Source organism: Chiroxiphia lanceolata, chromosome 1 (genome assembly GCF_009829145.1).
Source record: "Chiroxiphia lanceolata isolate bChiLan1 chromosome 1, bChiLan1.pri, whole genome shotgun sequence".
Classification (NCBI taxonomy): Eukaryota; Metazoa; Chordata; class Aves; order Passeriformes; family Pipridae; genus Chiroxiphia; species Chiroxiphia lanceolata.
In genome coordinates, this window is record NC_045637.1 from 145648745 (window position 1) to 145670341 (window position 21597).

Here is a 21597-nt window from a genome sequence, read left to right on the forward strand (position 1 = left end):
AATGCCAGTTTGACTTATAAACCTCTCAGCTCTGTTCTACACAAGATTTTCTTTCAATTTGGAGATTGATGGCCTTATAGAAATTAAAATATTGAGGCTGTTCTTTCACTGCCAATACAATCATGCAAATTTCCTGGTGTGATGGGATCAGTGCCTGCTCTACCATGTTATATGTCTACACAGCACCTTTTGAAGTCAGTAAAAATGGCTTCTGAGCAAAAGTTGGCCTACACAATTGTGGTTTTTGTGATGAACTGGTAAAAAATAAGTGAACTGAGCCAAACTTTGAGCAGTTGTTAACCTGTAGCTGTCTTCTTTCTCCTTCCCACTCTCCCTACGTCTTTATCTCTGACTTGCTATTCTCCAGGCCTGGATATTTTGTATTTTAATGAGCTACCTGATCTTTTGGATAATATAATTCCTGAGAGAGCCACTAGCTCTTGAAATTCCTTTTGTTTTATCCCTTCACTGTCCCAAATCAAAATTTTCATAAATTAAGATTATCAATGTAAGAGTTAATTTCCCTTGCCGTGACAGTGACAATGATTGGATTGAGGGGTGCTGTAGTGGCTTCACTTGTGTTCACTTTTAGCTTCAAATATTTAGACTGTCTATACAGGGAACTCATGGGGTTGGAGGAAGTAAGTAGAGTTTGATTCAGTGCTTCCATGCTCCAAATTTCCTCTGATGAAAGGTTTCCTCAACCTGGAAGGTTGACTTCCATGGGATTCTTCTGTCAGCAGAAGCTGATCTCTTCTGCTCCGTGATAAATTAGTGTACATATGATTACTCGTTTCCTTAGGTTAAGCATTTGAAATTTAGTATGCAATTAAATGTTTCTAATTCCTTAAAGAAAAAAAATACTATTAGCAACATTTGCACAGATTCCCAAAATTCTGGGAAAAGAAGAATGATGTTGCCTTTTCAGTTTTTCCTCTGTACTGTCTTCAGTGATTAACAGTGTTCATATTTATGTTTGACTGAATATTTTCTTAAATATATTAATTTTTATATTCAGTAAGAAATATTCTTGTAGTTGCTATTTACGAATTTTTGAAAATAGCAAATCTAAAAGGAGAATACCTTCAGCATGTGTCATCTAAAATTCAGTGCGGATAGTATTTGCAGTAAGCTCACCATTTCATCTCTTAGTACCACTTGCACAATTTCTGATCTAGAGCTACTTTTGCCAGTACTAGAAGAGTTCCCAGTGGTTTATCACTACTATAAGAACTGGAAAGAATTGTGGCTAACAGAAAATTGATTTAAGATACCAAAATTATTCATATAAAATGTCAGGCTAGGTTTTGGTTTATGTGAAAATATTGTTTATAAACCAAGATATATTATCATCACATAGGAAATATTTGGACACAGTTTTCTCTACCAGCACTTTGGGATGATAACTAATACAAAGTGTTGGAAAAGTCACATTTGCACTATTAAGGTGCCTTTAGTTTCATTACAGTGCAATTTTCATGTAATTTGTACAACTCACATGACTTTGTCTGCTTTGTGAGCTGTACTTTTTGTGCATCTTTCCACCTCCTGGTCAGAAAACATTAGACTGAAATACCCGTGTCCTGTTCAGGCAGAAAATGAGTCACTGCCTTGCTCATTTTCATGGGAGAATTAATTAGTATCCTGTTGCATTACTATTTATTTCTCAAATTTCTAGGTGAGCCGCTCTGCCTGCTTAATGACCACACAATTAATATGTAAATTGTTACGGTCACGAGAGGCGGCAGCAGCAGTGGATATCAGAACATGGCCTCCGGTACTAGATACAGGTGAGTGCTGAGGCTGCGGGACCTCTCTGTCTTTGGTATTGTGTTTGTCAGGGGCTCAGAGGTCTGTCTGATACATATGTGGGAATAAGATACACCTGTTTTCCTTCTCTATTTTCACTATAGATGATTTGCCAAAGAAGCGGCCTGCACAGATCTACAAACCTTCTAACCCTGAAACGCTTGCTTACCTTGACTTCAGTGTCTCCACAACTGGCATGCTAGCAGGGGTAAAGGTAGGGACTTCTTGAGAAAGCTGCCATTCTTTGCTGTCATACCTGGCTGGCAGGTGGTACATTGCTCCTGATTTGTAACTCCTCATGATTTTTTGGTACTAGAAATTGATATGCTTCCTCCCTTGCAGTTATTATTTGATTCCTTTAACATTAAATTAGTTCTTCTGTACTTGCTACAGGACTCTATGTGGTGGGTTTAGCCCCTCTCCTCCTCCTCAGACTAAACATTTCATTCCAATACCCCTGTGGATAGCCCACTAGCTTGTTGGCTTGAAACACTTTTCAACTTATGCATCTGTTATTTCCATTTTATGAATGAAATGAGACTCAGGCATCTTTTGTCTGCTTGTTCCAGTGTCCATTCATTTTCCCCTTCTTATTGCAACTCAGCTACCGGCCATTGGTCTTCAATATTCTCTTCTTCATGCAATTAAGGGACCTGAAGATTTCTCTGATATTCACCTGGTGCAATACTAGAGTAAGCAGCAAAAAACTATTTGATAGATTCGTTAGATAAACTAATGCATCTTGAGCTCTTTATTCTACCATTTTCTCCAATCCTTTAGCCACAATTCATCAAATCTGTTTTACCTGTCTGCTAACTTGTGTATTATCCCACTATTGGTTTCACCAAGACACAGGCAGAGGTAAAATTACTCCGTTATTCTTACCATATCTAAAAAGTATGATTACTTTAGCAATGTCTGCTGATGTATCACACTTATAGCAATTCCTCATACTCTTTGGTGTGATCCATCAATTTTCAGCAGCTGTCAGCATACTTTAAAAAGATTCCATCTAACTTTGAATAGCTATGATGCCTACAGATGTGGAGTAGCTACTGGGCTTCTCAATAACCAACAGAGAGAAGCAGGGACTTTTAGGGTGTAATTTATCTGACTTACCTGAAACATCTATTTTTGAATGTCACATAAGTCTTCCATTTCTTCTAAAGGGTGCTTCAAATGATTGTTTCAAATGCAATCATCCATATTAAATTAGGTCTGAATTCCACCTTATCAGACTTGCAGAAGTGGCTACTAACTATGCAAAGTGAATATTTGGAAAACTTCAAAGATAGTCAAAGGCAGGGCAAGTCGATGAACCTTTCTTAATGTGGCTAGAGGGAAATACAGATAAATCCGTCAAGGAATTCTTGATTAGCTTCTAATATTTGGGTCACAAAGCCTCCAGATCACTGACTCAGCAGGTTTATGTAAACAGTTACCATCTACTACATCATCACTAATGATTAATTAATTATAAAAAGATCAAAAGAGGCCACAAGGCTTATATTTATAATGCAGTTGTGCTAAATTTAAAAAATGGCTAAATAACTCTTATGGCTTCTGAAAATGGATAAATGTTTTGTAATCACCTTGAATATAGTAGATTGCATGTTTGCTCTCAACTTTTTCAATAGCTTAGGCGCAGTATGCCTTAAAAATTCACAGAATAGCACCAGTTCTGTATCAATACAGTTCATTTTAATCCTGTGTGAAAAAATGGTCTCGAATCAGGTAGAGTAGATTAATCTTTGCAAAATGCAGACGATCACTGTGGTGACATCTATTCTGAGCTGGTCCTTTCGCATCACTTGGAACACGTCATTGGCAATGGAGAAAAAGTCACTTCTGAAGCTTTATTCCCCTGTTTACTTTAAGATCAAATAAAGTTTACCTTCCAAGTGTCTGTTCCCCTCCATTGACTCCAGCAGTATATAAAGCAACCAGCTCCGTATGTGGCAGAGATCAAAGGTTAGGTAAGTTAAATCCTACCCAGACTGTATTTCTAACAAGGGTATCTTTATTGTTTGCTAATAGATAGGACAAAGATATTTTTCTGTTTCCATTGTCATTAGTTCTTCTAAGTCAGGATGGGTGAATGTGGAAAGCATCCTAATATTAGAAGAAAAATCAGGATAATTTATTTCCTTTTGATCAGGTTTTTTATTTCTGTTTTTCTGCTATCTGCTTTTATCTCTGAGAGCTTTCTCACCAGGATTTTGAGAGCCTGTTTCTCAACTAGGAGCTGAAGACATATTAAACAACATGAAGACTTATTACAGAAACTTTACTAAGTTTGTTAGGAATCCTTATCACTGAATGATTAGGTCCTCTGTACTGTTTTGCAGACAAAATCCCTGTCCATTTAAAAAGTGCATTGGTATTTTATTAAGAAATACGTACTTAGAAGTATGTTACTGTTGATCAACAAAATGCTTCATTCAGGCTGTGCAGTCATTAATTCCTTTGTTGTTCCAGAAAGTTTAATGTGCTATCATTAGCTTTGCATATAGCTTGGAGCACATCTTTAAACTACTCACAGCTTTCTTCCTAAATCACTTCAAACTTATCATTCATTCTGTCTTCTCTCCCCTTTCACCGTTATTTGGATGCCCTCTTGAAGGAAAATTATGTTTCCTTAGATATAAATTCCATGTGTGCTTACACTGAGCATAAAGTCAATATTTATTTGGGGGTTTTTATCCTGTAACTGATTTAAGCACTTGGTGCAGTCTTCCGAACAACGTAGTTGATAATTTTAATTACTTTGCTGTTGTCTTTCAGATGTCTCATGCAGCCACTAGTGCCTTTTGTCGTTCTATTAAGCTGCAGTGTGAGCTTTATCCCTCCCGAGAAGTCGCGATCTGCTTGGACCCCTACTGTGGACTTGGGTTTGTCCTCTGGTGCCTCTGCAGGTGAGGCTTCTCCTCTGCCTGTTTTGAAACACTGTCTCCATTGTACTGTAACACAGCAAACTGGATGATGTGAGTGATAGAAGGACGGGAAGAACAGGCAGCATCTCTGGGACTGCCGTAGGTGATTGGAGTTGCTGGAAGCTGTGTGGAGAGTGCTGTATGGAAGATATGGTTTGAGAGTGGCATGGCCATAGGTATTTAGACTTAGAAGTACAGAGCATCAAGGAGGCTGCTCATTGACCTCCTGCTGTTTTACTGCTGTCTCTGCAGAGCCTGGATTGTTTTATTTGATGAAAGCAGCGCTTTACCAATATTACCTTAAGGAAGTGGTTTTCTGGTGTCCTCTTTTTCATTCTCTAATCTGAAAGCAAGTGTAGATATCGGGGGACTTCCTCATTTGTAGGACTTAGGGATGTGATTTTTGTAGAGATGTGAAGTGTGTTTTCTTGCAGGTACTTGTGTGGAAGTAGTGAAGTTATCAGGAAAAAAACAAACATTTATAGTGAAATGTGAATCAGGTTTTTTTGCTAATAACTTTAGAAATTTCTGACAGAAACAATTCTGTCAATCTCTGTACTCCAGGGAAGTTACAGTTCAGCACTGAAAACAGGTCCATCAATTTATTTATTTTTAAGGTTAGCTGGGTTGATGCAAAGCAAAAGAACTATGGGAGTGTTAATGGAATCTATTTTTGTGAAGGCATCTTAGAGTCACAGTAGTCCAACATCATTACTCCCTCCATAGAAAGTTCTTTGATTTTAGCAGTATTGCTGTTTTTAGTTACTAAAATGAAGATAATCCAGGGTAATAAAAATACACTGGATAAACTTTGTACTAATTTACTGAATAACTGAAGGAAGTATTATTTGATAACAACTGCAACGATTTCTGTTGCCCTTTTTAAAATATTTATTATTTGATCTTAAATAGGCTGAAGATTAACAGTATTATCTTATTAATTCTTGATCAGTTTCTTGTAATTTAAGCTATACTTGCCCTAATACTATTTTGGATTTTACATAGGGATTAGAGTTGCCTTTGTTTTGAAAAACTTTTTTTTCAATGTCTTATTTCCCCAAAAGAAAGGTGAAAATATCTAGGCTGCAGGAAAGAAAAAAGCAGAAATGTTGAGACTTTAATTAAATCACCCTGTTTTAAGTTAAATTTTTTAAATTATGATTGTTTTGAAGTGTGTTGAGTATTTCTTATATAGACTTGCGTGTTCCAGCATGTCCTGATGTCAGCACTGTTAGGCCTTTGCTCTGCTGGGGGCTGAGCCAAATTTGCCCCAGTGCATTCAATGAGACCAGAGAAGGACTGAACCGTAGGGGAGTTCAGTACTATGTATGCTTGTATAGGAAAATGTTGAAACATAGAGTATATGATGATAGAGCCATAAAACACAGATAACGTTGACCTGTCCAAAACCCAAGTAATTTGTAGTGTCCCTGACTCTCCTGAATACAAAAACTTTTATTTCTTCCAAAATTATTTTTGCAACAAATAAGCATTTGCTGCCCTGAGGTCCTTCCCAATACTGACAGTATTCAGACTTTTAGGAGGAGAAAATTGTTTATGACTGGCAAGTGAATTAAGGCAGCAAACCTCTGGGGGAAAGCAATCAGCGTCTGTGCCCTTTGTAGCTTATAGAAGAAATAGAAAATTTTATACTATTTTCAAAGAAGAGAAAGGAAACAAGGGAGTTGAAGGAACTGAGATGAGGCCAGCAACACTCTAGTCTCATGAACCATCACGTCAATCCCTTCTTTGCCACTGATCTCCTGTTCCTATTAAACCAGAAAAACTGCGGGCTGCTAGAATTGCGATTGTCATTTGGAGAAAGCTGGCATCAGATACAGCTTCATTAATTCCACTTACAAACTTAATTCCCATTTCATTACTATTTTAAAAATGAGAATTTCTTGATGTGATAGCAAAAAATACATCCTGGAGTTTATTAGACTCCTTCTCTTCATGACTTGAAAATTTGCAACTTTGCATTTTACCCTTTGAGGTTCAGCATAACCAAATCCTGCTTAACATTTCAGCCCAGATTTCTATCTCAGATAATTCTGCTATAAAATTATGATTGTGTGTCACCACTCCCATTGACTAAATCAGTATTTTTAATGGTATGTGGAAATGAAATTAGATCTTCAATTTTTGATCAGTTAGGAGGTTTTGAGAGATAAATAGGAACTCCTCATTTTAGGAGCCCATCAGGAAGAGAGATCAACCTCCTGTGCTGGGTGTGGTTAAAATGCCAAGTACATTTTAATCCCTTTGTTAACTAGACCAAAGGAGGCATTGACTAAGGAATGAAAGAAAAACTAATCTTTTATCCCCGTTGTAGGTGCTTAGACCGTTGTGCTGGCCTGCTCCACTGCGGTGCCCCAGAATGCCCCATTCTGTGAGGTCAAAGCTACTTAGGAAAGCTGCTGGAGCATGGAGCCAGCCCTTTGGTAAGTTCGGAATATATTGCATAGTTTTGCAAAGTTTTTATATTTTAAGAATTTATTATTTTATGGCCTAAAGGTTATAAAATAATAAAGAAACCTTGCAAAGCAGAGCAATACATTAAAAAGAACTGTTCCCTCTAAACTGGCTGCATGCTCCAGCAGGGTTTCCTTGGAACCTTTGTCATTGAACAGCACGTCCTAGGTGTGGCGGCAGCCATCAGCCCCATGTGAGTTCACAGATTTCTAACTTCCTAATTTTAACAGGTTCTTACTCGTGACTCAATAAAAGAATACATTATGTTTGCGTTTTTCTCTTTAATAATCTTGTTGATCCATTCTGAGAGGGTGATCCTACTATTCTGACTTGCATTGCATTACATTTTAGACTGTATTACATTCTTTAAAAGGAAAAAAAAATTACAAGTGTCCTCCAATGATAAAGAGTGAATTCTAAATCCTATTGTTCAGAAATGCTTCCTGAAATTAAGATGTCCCTATCTTAATGCTCCTCACTGTGGGGCAGAATAGAACATTCTACAGTTCATTAGTGAGAATTCACTTAATTGATAGTTGCTGAGTAATGAAATAGAATAAGAATTTTCTCTCTACTTTAGACCAGCTAAGCAAACTCATATTGCAGTTCTACTTTTAATACTGGAAGATAGAATTGTCCTTATTCAAATTAAAATTAAGTACATTAATAATTTAAAATAAATTTTATTAAGTCAGTGAGACTCAGACTGGACCAGATGAACTGAATTTTCTGGTCCATAACAGCCATGTAATAAATAGCATGAATGCCATTAAATGATCCAGGGAAGGCTTTTGAGGTAAGGTGCAGTGAAGTGGCTTTCTCCTATCCTATTGTCTCTGTTCCATAGCATGAAGCCAAAATCTCCAGTGGTGCTGCTAGGTAGCTTCTGCAGCAAGAGACTGCAAGGTTTCTTAGTAGCCAAACAAGTGGAACTGTGCAAGAAATAAGCAAAGAATTGCAACATTAACATGAGAACTGCATTTTAGGAAACTTTAGTGTGCTAGGACTCACTATTTATTGTTACATTTTTTAGGCTAACTTGAAGGTACCTGGCAGGTATGAGTGCCCAGTTCCGAGCCCTTTTATGGCAAATTAAAGGCAACACTGCATAAAGAAGCCTAAATGCCACATCAGAACAGGATAATTCTGACATGGGAAGTGAAGGATATGAACATAAGCATCTCTCATGTGTTTTGCAAAGTGCATACTAGGCACAGGAGGAATGTGAAGGTGCATCTGCCCACAAACTGCTGTGTGCCATTTTCCTGGGGCTTCTTTTGCCAGTGTATGGTAATTTGTGGAAGAGGCAATTAGCATTTCTTCCACATTACAATAGGACTGTTAAACCTGCCTCAAGTCTGGAAGGTTCAAGTTCAGCTGAAAGCCCTAAATCACCTTGATACATGAGTTCTGAGATGGGTTAAGAGACTGTCAGCTCTGTAGACGTGCCCATTCATGGGGGAGTAACTGAGGCGGGAGAGATGGTGATAAGGCACCACCCAAGTGGTGCTCAAGGCTGAGCAGTGGCATTTTGCTGTACAGTAGTTACACTTGTGATCTGTCTCCACCTCCCTTGTCTCTCCAGTACTGATAATTTATCTGCTTACCATGTGCAGTCGTGCTCTTAGTGCACTGTGTGCCAACTGGGCATCTTTGGACTCTGCAGGTGGTGTAAGGTCTGTTACTCATTCTCAAAAATTCCCTCTTCTGTGCACATAGTGGGTCTCCAGAACTGAAGGCTGAATTTTGTCCCAAGTCCTATGAAGCCTAAGTGAGATATATGCCCAAACACTGTCCCTGATGGCTGTCCTTCCTACAAGATCTGGTCCAGGTGATTGTGAAGACTTTTGCTCAGTCCCATGTAGCGTAACTCAGCAATGCAGACTCTTCACAGGCTTTGAATTATGGGCATGGCTACTCAATTATTTTGGACTCTACCAAATGCCCAGTTCCCATACCTGTCCCTCATCACCAAATGCCAAGTATCATCTGTAGAAATGCAGAAAGTAAATGCATATACTTATGAGATTCAGCTGTGCTTACCTGCCTCCTCCAGTTAAGTGGGAAAGCAGCTCATATCACCTGAAAAGGACAGTGATGGGTCAGTAGCCTACAAGAATGCAATTGCAAATTTGTGCAGTTGCCATTTGTCAGCATTTTTTGACCTGCTGAAATTTCTGGAACTATTATAAAACCTCACACTTTACTGTTAATCTGCCTCAGCACAATATGGGGTAAGTCTCTGATTCAGTGGAACAGTTAAGTGCCAAGATGTCCTTCCAGGCATCTCCATATGCTGCCAAAAAAGCCTGCCAAGCAGTGCAGCCAGTGTTGTGATCAGATGGTACCAAAATACATCCTGGTGCATTTACCTGGAGTATTCCTGTCCTTGGGCAGCCCTTGATTAGTGCAGGCAGACAAGGCTCTTCACTCACTGCCGAAATCCAAGGCTTTGTCAACCATGTGAATCACATGAATACTTTCTTTCCCCCAGACTGCTATGCAGGCATCTAAAAGAAGACAGCTTTTCTAAAAGTGATCTTCCACCTCAGTCACCCCTGCATTTCACTCTGCATCTGCATCCCAAAAGTCATTGTGACAAGATGATGCAGGGATGCTCTGTAGTCGCTCTCCTTTTTTGTCTTCTTTTTCTCTTACTCCTTTTGAATTTTCTAAAAATGGTGGGGACTGATAAACAGGTGTCCAGGTCTGTCAGGTAATCTCTGCAGTTCTGCACTGTGTCTGCTCCTGTTGTAAGACTTGAATCAGGAGGTGATTTCTACAGCAGTAGAAGAAGCAATCTCACTGCAGTTCCTTCCCAGTATTTACATAAGAAGTCTTGCACCTAGTCCAAAGTATCAAATATTGTTGCAATCTCAGAAAGGGCAATTTAGGTTCTACAGTTTATATTTAAAACCCAAAGTTTTCCTAGTATCCCACTGATCCCTTTGATGCTACAGTGTTCACCATTATTTTGTTGGTTCCTGTATGAGAATAGCAAAGCTGACAGTTTAACCGTCTTAACTATTGTGTTTAAAGGTAAGATGGAACTGTCTTACCTTGTTCAGGGCCTCAGTTTCAGAATTAACTCTAACAAATCTAGAGTACCATGCCCAGAAGAACCTACCAAACTTCTCTACCATACCTAGGGTTACATGGAGACAGCATTGACAGAACTTCTGTAGGTTTGGAACCATATCTAGCTTTATTCAGCATCTTCAAAGCAGGCTTCCACAACTGCAGTTTATTCAAGGACATGGTCCTCTGCTTAGTGTTTGGCACTCATACTAAGCAAACACTCTCTAAAATCTCAGAGTGATTTGAAACCACCAGAATGGTAGAAGTGTTTCAACCAGATGTACAAAGAAGTATTTTTTTCCTCAGCTTCTCTCCATCAAAACATTGGTGATATACAGCTTCTCAGGGGTTAACGTGGGAATATGAACCTGTGAATTTTCAAGGATATGTGGCCATCAGGAACATTTTGTTGCTTGGAGTGATTCACAAATTCTCCATAGTGTTTCTGAGATTGATTCAGGGAGGTGAGCCAAGTTATGGCTGACATCATGGTGACCAGGTGCTGCATAAACCACTTCAGCTGTGGAACTGGCACATTCACCCCAGAAATATGTCTTTGTAGTTCTTCTTCTGCCTCCACCAACTGCTCTAGAAAATCAGAGGATATGTATGGGTTGCTAAACCACAGCTCAGTAGGCAAAGCCTGTGTTGGGCATGGTTTCCAGGCATGATATCAGCAGTCTGTAGGTTTGTGTACTGCAGGCAAGAGCAGCCCATGTCTGAGGTTCTGTGCCTCAGAAAGTTTCTTTCATTCCTGCTGGATATTTCCTGCTGCTCTGGAGTTTGATCCTGCACTACACAGTATTTTTGAGGCATTAGAAAACTCAGAATAGGTACTAGCAACATCTTAATTTGTTTCAGTGTAACTGGAGTAATTGTTTTAGTCAATATCTTATCATAAGAGTATTTGTTTCCCTCAGTCTAGAGAGGATGGGTTATCTTGAATCCAAATCCTCATGCTGAGAGGGAAAATATTTGTCTTTGGTGTAAATTTTTATTCCCAAATTCCACTATTTTTGACAATTTCCTGGTAAATTACACTTGGAATCAATTTTCTGTTTTCCTACTGAAGCAATGCAGCTTTCTTCTCCCATATCACTATGGAGATTGTGGGGGCACTTTTCAGTACAGGAAGCAAGTTTGTTCTTTTGATTTTGGCTTGATTTTTGTATGTTCTGTCCAGCTGAATAAGTAGTACTTCAGGAATCTTAGTATGGTTATGAGTAATAATTCTCCCACATCTGACCATTTTGGTAACTTGTTTATTATTGTGCAGATAATTTTTTTTACCAGGTTGCATCGACTAGAAGAGTTTGGGGACAGGGGGAAGGGCTTGATGCTTGTGTGGTTCTTACTTGTGTGGTTACAGCTTCTTATTTGTAAGAATTATGTATTTACCAGAGAGATCGCACACCTTGATTGTTTGTGGGGCTCTAACCTTAAATTTGTGAATACGTGAGACCTTTTGGTCTTACTTCTCTGAAAAACTCAATAGAATTGGCTAAGAAAGAAAGAACAGAGTAATATTTATAGTAAGAACTGTTACTACTCCTTGGCTGTTTTGATCTGTCACTTGAGCTCAGGGCATACCCCTTTCAGGCGTGGGTAATGTCGCCAAGATCTCTTTTCACATGTTTATGCAGCACATGTTCAAGGTTCAGTCATACTTTATTCTGATTCCATAAAAGCATAATGGTTCATTTGACCGCCCTGTGCCGTAGTCGTCGTGTCAGCCCTAGCCCAGAACACATCACTCCGTGGCAAGTCACTGGTCATGAATCAGCAGGAGTGGCATAAATGTGGACAAGGAGTCACAGATAAAATTTCTGCCCTGTGATAAATGAAATTGTTTGAACTGTAGTTCATACATATTCCATGACATCTTCTGGCTCGTACTCCAGCAGAGACCTAAACAATTTGGATTATTAACTGCCATTATGGCTGGACTTGGACACCTTTTATGCCTTTATTGTACCAAGTAAAGACATCCAGGTCACATAAACCTTGTTGTACATGGCACAGCTTTTGAAAGAACTCTCATCTGGATTTAGGGGGAGTGGGGGCACTCACTCAGCAAGGAGGGAAACCTGTGTGAGCATCCTGTCTGCAAGAATTGCAAAAATGTGTGTCTTCTTCCTGATGTCCAGTGTTACAGAGATGCTCATATTCCTGAAATAAAGTTGCATTTAATGTCTTACCTCAGGTGCTTGGATTTGAAAACATCAGCTTTCCTGTACCAAACTGGCATTTCAAGTTTTCAAGTCACAAATGGAATTTTCTTGTGCATCATAAATCTCGGGGGCTTTTATGGTCCTTCCTCAGAACTTCTATGATTTGGGGGTTTTACGCTGTCACCATTCCAGTTTGAAATATCTGCAGATCACAAATTGAGACGTGAGGGGACTGTAAAATTGATGGTAAATCTGCCCATGTGAGATGAGTGAACAGCATAGGACCCATGGGAAATAAAGACATCAAACTGGGAATATTTTTTCCCTTGGGGAGAATCATAGGTACCAGAGAAATTAGCTCTGACATAATTGTTTCCTCCAGGGACCCTGATAAGTGTCTTTCTCAATACTTATGCTCTCTGGATATCCAGTAAACAAGAGATGTAGTGTATTTGAGCTTCCAAAGTTAATAAAACTTTCACAGAAGAAATCTAAAGCCACAGGGATTGTTAAATTGGGGGCAGATTGACTCCCTTGAAAATTATTGCAAACCTCTTGCTTGCATTAGCAGGAGACAGGTTGCTTCCATATTAAGCAATCAAGTGCTCTTTTAATCAAGATGTTTTAAAATGATAAAGTCTCAATCTAAATTTTTTGTCAGCAACACATAATTTTTGTTGGTATTATAATACTGCTTATTATCACCATTAATAACTGAGCTATTTTACTCTCTTTGGTACAGTTCTAACTGCAAAGTCCACTGGAATTTTGAGTTAATTAGTAGTTTAGGAGCACATTCTGCCTGCCTTCCTCATGATTCATCATAGATTCTAAAGATATAGCAAAAAACAGAGTTAAATTTCATGTTAAACTTCTGGAGCTGTGGAGCACTGTAAGGCTTTACACAGTTCATCCAGTGCTGTGATGAACTATATTCTAGTGCCCTGTATTCTAGTGCTTGTAACCATCTGTGGACACAGGTGTTTAGTGTGTGTTAATGAATCTTGTGTCTTACAGCGTTTATTCAGGACACCAGTCTATTTTGATTCCTCCCTCAGAACTGGAGACCAATCCCGCTCTGTGGCTTCTTGCCGTGAGTCAGTACAAAGTGAGAGACACTTTTTGTTCCTATTCGGTCATGGAGCTTTGTACTAAGGGACTCGGTTCACAAACAGAGTCGCTGAAGGTGAGTGATTCTGCTGTGCTGCACAACCTGCTGCCTGCAGGGTGGTGTTTGAGAGCCTCTCTGCTCTGCTAAATGTCTGCTGCGAGGAGAAAATCATCAGAGGGCACAAGCAGCTTCCACAGAACCCATGTTATTCCTTGCTAAAGGCTATATATGAATATCAATCAGTCTCTTTCAGATCACAGGGCTACTCAACATCAAGGAAAGGCTTTTATTTACCTAAGCTTTCTGATCTGTGTTGCAGCCTGAGTTGATAGGCAAGTGTTGGAAAACAGAGGTATAAATGTCCAAGAGGCCCAAGGAGTATTATGTTGTATAGTGTGTTTTATGAATACCCTGATTATATGAAGTACTAATTTGATTTTGACCTCTGTAGTTAAATAATCATGTTTAAAAATACTGTGTTGTTTTAACTAGATGGTCCTCACTGTATGGGGAGGAGGGTATATCTTCCTTTTCCCCCCCAGAATTAAAAGCCAAGTAGCCAGTTAAATTTCTGAAATCATCTAAAATTTCCAGTGTGCTACTGAATTAAATTATATCTTGAGATACTGATATTTATGATGTCTCCAGCCTTTACCATCCTTGCTTAATAATTTCCTAATCAGTTTTTCCAAGTCTAGACATTGCTTCCTTTTTACTGTTATTCACTACCGTCTGAATTAATTTTGGGAATAGCATTCCCTCCCTTTAGAATTAGCATGCCCATAATTTCCTGTGTGCTAATGTTGAGATGACAAGCAAGTATGTGTGCTCCTCTACAGCTATTAGACTGTCATCTGGCCATCCGGCCTCTGGGAAAGATGGAAATTGTACTGGTACCGTAGCCTCTGTTCTGCTGTTCCTTTTGAATCATAATACCTGCATAATACACTTAAGTACTACTGGTTTGCATTAAATCTGCCCATTTGTGGCCTTTGTTACATTTTGACTTCTTTTTAGGCAAGGGGACTGGACCTTTCACGTGTGCGGACATGTGTAGTAGTGGCTGAAGAACGACCTCGGATAGCTCTTACTCAGTCGTTTTCAAAGTTATTTAAAGACCTTGGTCTCCATCCACGGGCTGTCAGCACATCACTTGGCTGTAGAGTTAACTTGGCAATATGTTTGCAGGTAAGATTTTTCACTCCTTAAGATGAAAGTTATTTTAAGAAAATAGTTTTCAGTAAGAAGCATTCACTGTATTTCCTTTGGCTGCTTGGTTGCAGACATATTAAGAAAATGCATGTGGTACTTAATGCTCTTGCATATACAGGTAGTAAATTTCTGTTACTTTGTCAACTATTCATCCCTCTCATGTTGCACTCATAGCATATATTCTGCCCATGAATACAGTAATTCAGAAAAGCACCTAACAGTGACAGAATGCCTCTGTACTCCAAAAATATTATGTAGTTGTGTCATGTAAACTCCAGTTTCCAAGTGTTTGCTTTACTATGTTGTAAAATGGATTCCTTCTCTTTATACAATACTTACAACCATTACTTAGTTAACAAAATAGGTATTTTCTGCAAACAGTTTATAGCTTAAAAAGGAAATTATTTTGCTACATCTATTTCATTCTGTTTTGATCCACTAATCAGAAGAAAATTCCCAGGGGTAATAAAGGATTTAACTTGCATTCTTGAGGAATCTTTATTGAGTCATGATTTTAAGGACTGATGGAGCACCGCAGCTATTTGATCTGAATTTCTGAATAGCTTCTAGTTTTTCATCCAGTAATAACTACACCAAGCAAATAGTTTTAGGCTGATTTAGAGTATATCGATTTATCTTCCAGAACTTTGGATGATGAAAGTTAACTTGCCTTTTTTTTTTTTTAAGATGTTCAATTTTTAATTATTTTTGCCTTATTTCTAGTTTAAATTTATCTGGTATTAAATTCAGCCATTTTTTGTTTTATTGCATTTTTTGAATCTAGAATAAAAATCTCATTTCTATCATGCATCTAATACGTATCTTAGTCTTCAATAAATAGATAAAGAATCTCAAGACATGCATTCCTGATCTCTGTCTCATTTTTCTGACTCTTGATCTCTTTCTGTCTTTCCAAATTTGGTTTCAGAGTTCCAGACATTATTCCTGTAATAATACCATAGGTGTCCTACTCTGATGTAATATGATTTCTGATTTAATAACCTTTTAAGTACTAAAAGAATCATCCTCTGCATTGGCAGCTGCTTTGGCTGAGAAGTTCCATATCCATTTGGTCACCTACCATGTCTTTAACCTCTTCAAAGTCACCATATCCCTGGCAGAACTTGGCTCTACTCTGTGTGGTACATCCCACATTTCAAATCTGGCAGTTACTCCTAGTTTACATTAAGGATTTCTCATGCATGTAACATGGATACTTGCTTTGGTGTGGAAATCAGAACAGAACTTCTCAGTGACACTGCAAATAAGACATCTGTTATTGTTTTTTTCTGATTGTAAATGTTTTTTTATTTTATTTTATTAAAAAAATCTGAAAAAAACAGGTTATGGCTTCATCACAGACCAGTATGTCTGTGCCTGCCTTACCCTCTTGCCCTTTCCAATGTCATTAAAGGATCTTGGCTTTCATCAGACCTTGGCTAAAAGGGACTGTGTAGTTCAGAATGTTACCAGGATAGGAATACAGGAGGTATGCCACACCTCCAGTACTGCTTGCTTTCTCTCCAACTCCAGCAGAGTATCCCTACAGCACAAGGTGTCTTAAATTGTTATTATCAAGCATATGACAAGGCAAAGCTGAGCAGGGTTAAAAGTCATTCTGTGGCCCAGAGGTAGAGTTGTTTAGTTTGTCATTCTGTAATTGCTACCATAAATATTCTCCAGGAATAAAGAAGTTTTAGAAAGGAGGGGAAGGAAGGAAGTGATGACCTACCCTCATGGCAAACAGATCAGGATGGGGGGAGCTACTTCTGAAAAGCAAATCAGCTTCTCTAGTTTCTGGTCCATGGAGGGACCAGACTTGAAAGATGCTGTAGATTACAAGGACAAAATAGCTGCAGAAGTTTGCTTGCCACTAGTGGTAGTCTCCATTTTAGGCTTGCACTAGTCTCTGGACTGTTCACAGTGGCTGTTTCACTTACAGGTCATTAATTCAGGACAAATAATAAAGTCAAGGAATGACTATAAGCAGCAGTAAGCTAGGTTCAATGCCAAAGTATGGCCCATTGGAAGTAACATTGTGCTCAGTCTGCCTGGGATGGAGTTAATGTTTTTTCATAGAAGCCCATATGGAACTGTATTTTGGATTTGTGACTGAAGGAGTGTTGATAGCAGACCAATGGCTGAGCTATTGCTGAACACTGCTGCACAGCATCAGGGCTTTCCCTGTTTCTCCCTCTGCCCACAGCACCAACACCCCACTGGCTCCAGCAAGTAGGCTGAGGGAGAAAGAAGCTGGGAGGGGACACAGCCAGGAAAGCTGTCCCAAGCTGACCTGGGATATGCCATGCCACATGATGTTATACTCAGTACTACAGAAAAAGGGCTGCTGGTCATCCAAAGTAACCATTGTTCAGAAACTGGCTGGGCATTGTTCTGCCTTTTGGGAGGTGTTGAGTGATTGCTTTTGCATCACTTGGTTTTTTCTCTTTCCTTCACTCATTAAACTCTTCATCTTTACCTGTGGGTTTTCTGACTTTTGCTCTTCCTATGCTCTCTCTGTGCCACTGGAAGCTGGGTGGGCACTGAACTGCTGGCTGGGTCAGCCCACTACAAACATGTAGGGAAGCTGACTGCACTCAGAGAAACGGAAAGTCCTAATCAGAATGGAGTTAGGCTGGATTTTGGCTTGACTGTGTAAATCTGCCATGTGATTGTGTTGACTCCTTAGCTAAAGTTTGCTTCTTAGATGGTTCTTTACAGAATTTCTTGAAAGAGTTAGTGAATTAAACTGTTAAAGTGGGTAAATCTCTGAAGGAAGGTTATTAATGAATTAATTATGAATTTAAGAAGAGCACAGAATGAGAGCCTTGAGTGAGATGGTTAAACAGCCTGGCTGATCGTACGGCTTAGTGCCAGGCATCGAGTTCTACTAAGATGTGGCATCTCAGTCCATAGGACAAACTAAAACCCAAACACTTTCTAAAGAGTGGTGTGGCTGAAATGAAGAAAAGCCATTTCAGGACAGCCTATATTTAGTAGCATTACCCTCCCAAGTGGAATGGTTTTTGAAGCATTTGAGACAAGGCTTGTTTGGCAAGTTTTAAAGGTGTTTGAAAAATTACTAAAGATTTTACTTACAAGCATCACCACAAAACATGTCATTTTGGTGGAGAATATAAAGATAGAGGATTACATCCTTTGAAGTATCTGGCAGTAGACACTGCCAAAGACTGGATACTGAATTAGGCTGGATGCTCTTTCCAAACTGTCTGGAAGGTTATGGCTAGTGGTATTCCAGAATAGTTTGTGAGCTATTCTGTTTTCTCAGCTGAGGGACAGAATGAATTTTAATTCTTGATCAACACTGTTCCTGAAATTAGCATTGTCTTCAATATGTTCCAGAAATGGTTTATGATTTCTGGATTCTTCACACTGCATAAAAATACTTCTCAAGATATTTGAGTCAACAGCATCTGTCTTTGCTTTTTTATTTCCAAGTTGTGTCATCCATGAGATCAGCATGTGGTTCCTGGAGCACCATCTTCCACAGGGATAACTGTGATCCAGCCTATTCTGCAGTCTTCCTAAAATATGTATCTACTAATCACATTATTAAACATATCTCAGTGTTCAGCTGTTGACCCTTACCAGCAAAAAGCCTATCCAGGGTTCTTCTCTAAGGGCTGCCTCTAACACAACTTGGATATTATATTTGATACCTTCTTCATTTCCAATTTTGTGGGCAAATTCAAGACTCAAGTGTTTCAAGGGAAAGGTATCCTGGTTTTTCAAAAACAGCTTTTGCTTTTTACTGTTCCTCTTTCCAAAAAGAAGAGGAGGAAGGTGTGTATGTACATGTATGTCTCTCTGTGTGTGTATAAAGACTTCATAGCAGAATTTAATGTTTTATTGAAGATTACCCTAAAAAGGAAATCATTGTGATAATCCCTTTGGTACAAATTATGTTAATTTCCAGACTGAGATCACTGACAGACTAATGCATTGTCATTTGTATTTATTTCCTTTCAAATTTAGAGCAAATTTAGTATGTTTCCTTTAAGGTAGTCATTTTGGACCGGATTTTTAGAGATGTGCTTTTGGAAATAAATAATCCCCTCCATCTTTAGGCACTTAAATATCATTAATATCTGACCTTTCATGGCTGTATAGTCACAGATAATGGTCTAGGGATTTCTGAGATGAAAAGATTGCATCCAGCATATTTTAATTCTCATTAACCAGCATCTTAGCATTCTCAAGAGAGAGAGAAAAATAGATATGAAAAGTAGCCTGTTTCTTACAACAGCACAGATGGTTCTCTAGGATTTTAGTTAATTTCCATTTAAACACTTGGAATAAATATTTTCATTTTACTCAACCTTCTATTCAATTTCAGCTGAAGGAAAACTTTTAGAAGTTGTTCATTTTCCTTAGTTAACCCTGAAAATGTACTAACAAGTCTGTCCAAACTAGGGCAGGAGAAAAGGATTTATCTTACTTCTTTTATGTCTCCTCTAACTAAGACTGCAAGGTTAAGTGAGTTATCCCATATCCATCTATAGCCAGTAGAATCACAGAAATACTTCAATAGACAGTTTGATTCAGCCTGTCTCAGGTGCCCATCTTGGGGTACGATTCATCACTATCAGGAGACACTTCTTACCTTATACTGCATGCTTTCTTCTTTGATGGCTGAAGTTATATGAAGTGAACCCTTTCCTCATTGTCTAGCAAAGGAATCTTTGTTAGTCAGTTTAAGGATTAAAGTTAATACTTCTTTTTACTTAGTGATAGATAACACCTTTTGAGCATCTTCCATATTAAAAGTAATAAAGGGTAGGTCTGCAAAGAATGCAGCAGGAGACCATGCACTTTGTCAGAGGTATGATTCACATTTAGCAATGTACTATAGCTCTGGGTGAGTTCCCTCAGATTCTGTTTTCCCACCTTTACTGAGTCATGCCACAAAGTTCTTTTCACAGCTCCAGCTGCTGTGCTTGTGTATGTGAGTTTGCCAAGTGTACACCAAAAATTCCTTTTCTGAACATCACTGGAGCAGAAGTAGACTCAGGGTAAACGCTGAGACCACATCCTTAGGTATCTAAACAAAACCCAAAACAGTAGGTTTTTTAAAATTCCTAGGACTTCTGATTGCCCTAATTCCTGATTTTTAACTCTGGGGAGGGAAGTAGGGGAGAGCATGCAGCTTGACCTTTAACTTCAGTGGAAATTAGTTGTGGACTGAGTCCTTGCACGTGGTCAACCCTACAGCTGACTTGTTGGGGTAGTTATTCAGGCAGTTAGACCTGCAGTGTTTTCCTAGAGAATAAAAAGAATAAAAACCTGGCATATTGAAGAGGTTTGCACAGACCCAGGGATGGTTCACCAGTGGCAGCCTATGCATGGGCAGGAGAAATATTTAGTCCAAGAGATGTGACTTATGATATACTTGTTTTCAGACAGAAAATTATCTTTGTCCCATTCTGTTTCCTTGAACACTACCTAGCATATCCTGAGTAAGGATCAGATACACCCAAAGTTGTGTTGTTTCTTTCCTGTTACCAGCATTACAAATGCTCTCTGTCTCACAAAATAAATGTACACAGGCAAATTGAGTCAGTCACTCTGGTCTTGGCTAAGACTCTTCTTCTTTTGAAACACTTTCAGAGTATCCCAGCTGCAGCTGGCTGCAGAAGGACATGGCTGATACTTCAACTGCTCAAGCCATTCTATAGTTAGGAGCTGTATAAGACTCTGGTACTCTCAAAGTCCTTTCTGGGACCTGCAATGTAGTCACATGCAATGAATTATGTAACTGCAGGATTTCAGCAGTTCTCCTGCATTCTTGCAGTTACACTGCAGTGTTCAACCTGAATTATTAGCAATACTATTTTGGGGCATCAGTGTAATAAGCAGATCTGTCCTATTTTTTTAAATGCTTCATCTTCCTCTGTATCCAAAATAAACCTATTTTAAGATGCTGCTGTGGCAGATGATGCTGCAGTTTTTAATTCTGCTGGCATTCAGAAGTTTGATGAGAAGGATGTGGGATGCTGGTGCTTTCAGAGCTGTTTGTTTTCACAAGTCTTAGGGCAAATCCTACTGCAGCCTTCTGCTATTAGATGCTCCCCATCATAGTAGTGGCTTAGGACTAGTCACCACAGAGTTTTTTGTTGTCTCTTTGCTGCATTATCATTCGTGGTGGAGTACTGACAGGTTTTTATCAGCTTTTAATTTTACTGTTCTTTATATGTATTACACTGTTTACCATAGAAAATAGATTAAGAATGAAGAATTATTGGGCTATGAAGTGACTCCATTTATTTATGGTCTTGTAGTTAGACTGTGCACGAAGCCTTTATTTTATTTCACTTTAGGATCAGGTTAATCTGTATGCAAGAAGGTGTAAGTATCTTTCTCCATTGTATACTAATCTTATTTTTTTCCAAAAAGAAAACTTACCTTTGATTTCCAGAGGACATCGCTTACAAACTTCTATTAGTAGTGAAATGGCAGACCTGGAACTCAATCTCAATGTATGTGTATTAAAATAGCAGGGCCACAATATTTAATAACTTCGAAAACAAAAGCAACAAAAAAACCCAGTGTTAGACACGTTTTCCACTAACAACATTGTCTGTAGTGTCCTAAAACCATTTAAGTCTGTTTGTCCAAGGTTAGCAGTCTACAGCTGTCTCTTCTGTTGCTCTACTAAAATGTTGACACCTCATTTTTTACTTTTTTTAACCTTTAATGGTATAATGGTTAATTTGTAAAATTCCTGTATTTGACATTGTTTTTCTTTTTATTTTACTCCCTGCTTTTTGCATTCTCCTCTTTTTATTTT

General features: G+C 38.7%; 1 protein-coding gene across 5 annotated transcripts in view; it reads left to right on the forward strand.

The window, feature by feature from the left end:
• DIP2C (disco interacting protein 2 homolog C) overlaps nt 1-21597 on the forward strand; it is a 309433-nt gene that overhangs the window by 258429 nt on the left and 29407 nt on the right. For all 5 annotated transcript variants that reach the window (XM_032685205.1, XM_032685183.1, XM_032685196.1 and 2 more), the window contains 5 exons: nt 1679-1790; nt 1914-2023; nt 4594-4724; nt 13484-13652; nt 14595-14765. In XM_032685205.1, the coding sequence (XP_032541096.1) occupies nt 1679-1790; nt 1914-2023; nt 4594-4724; nt 13484-13652; nt 14595-14765 (693 nt within the window). The remainder of the gene's footprint in view (nt 1-1678; nt 1791-1913; nt 2024-4593; nt 4725-13483; nt 13653-14594; nt 14766-21597) is intronic.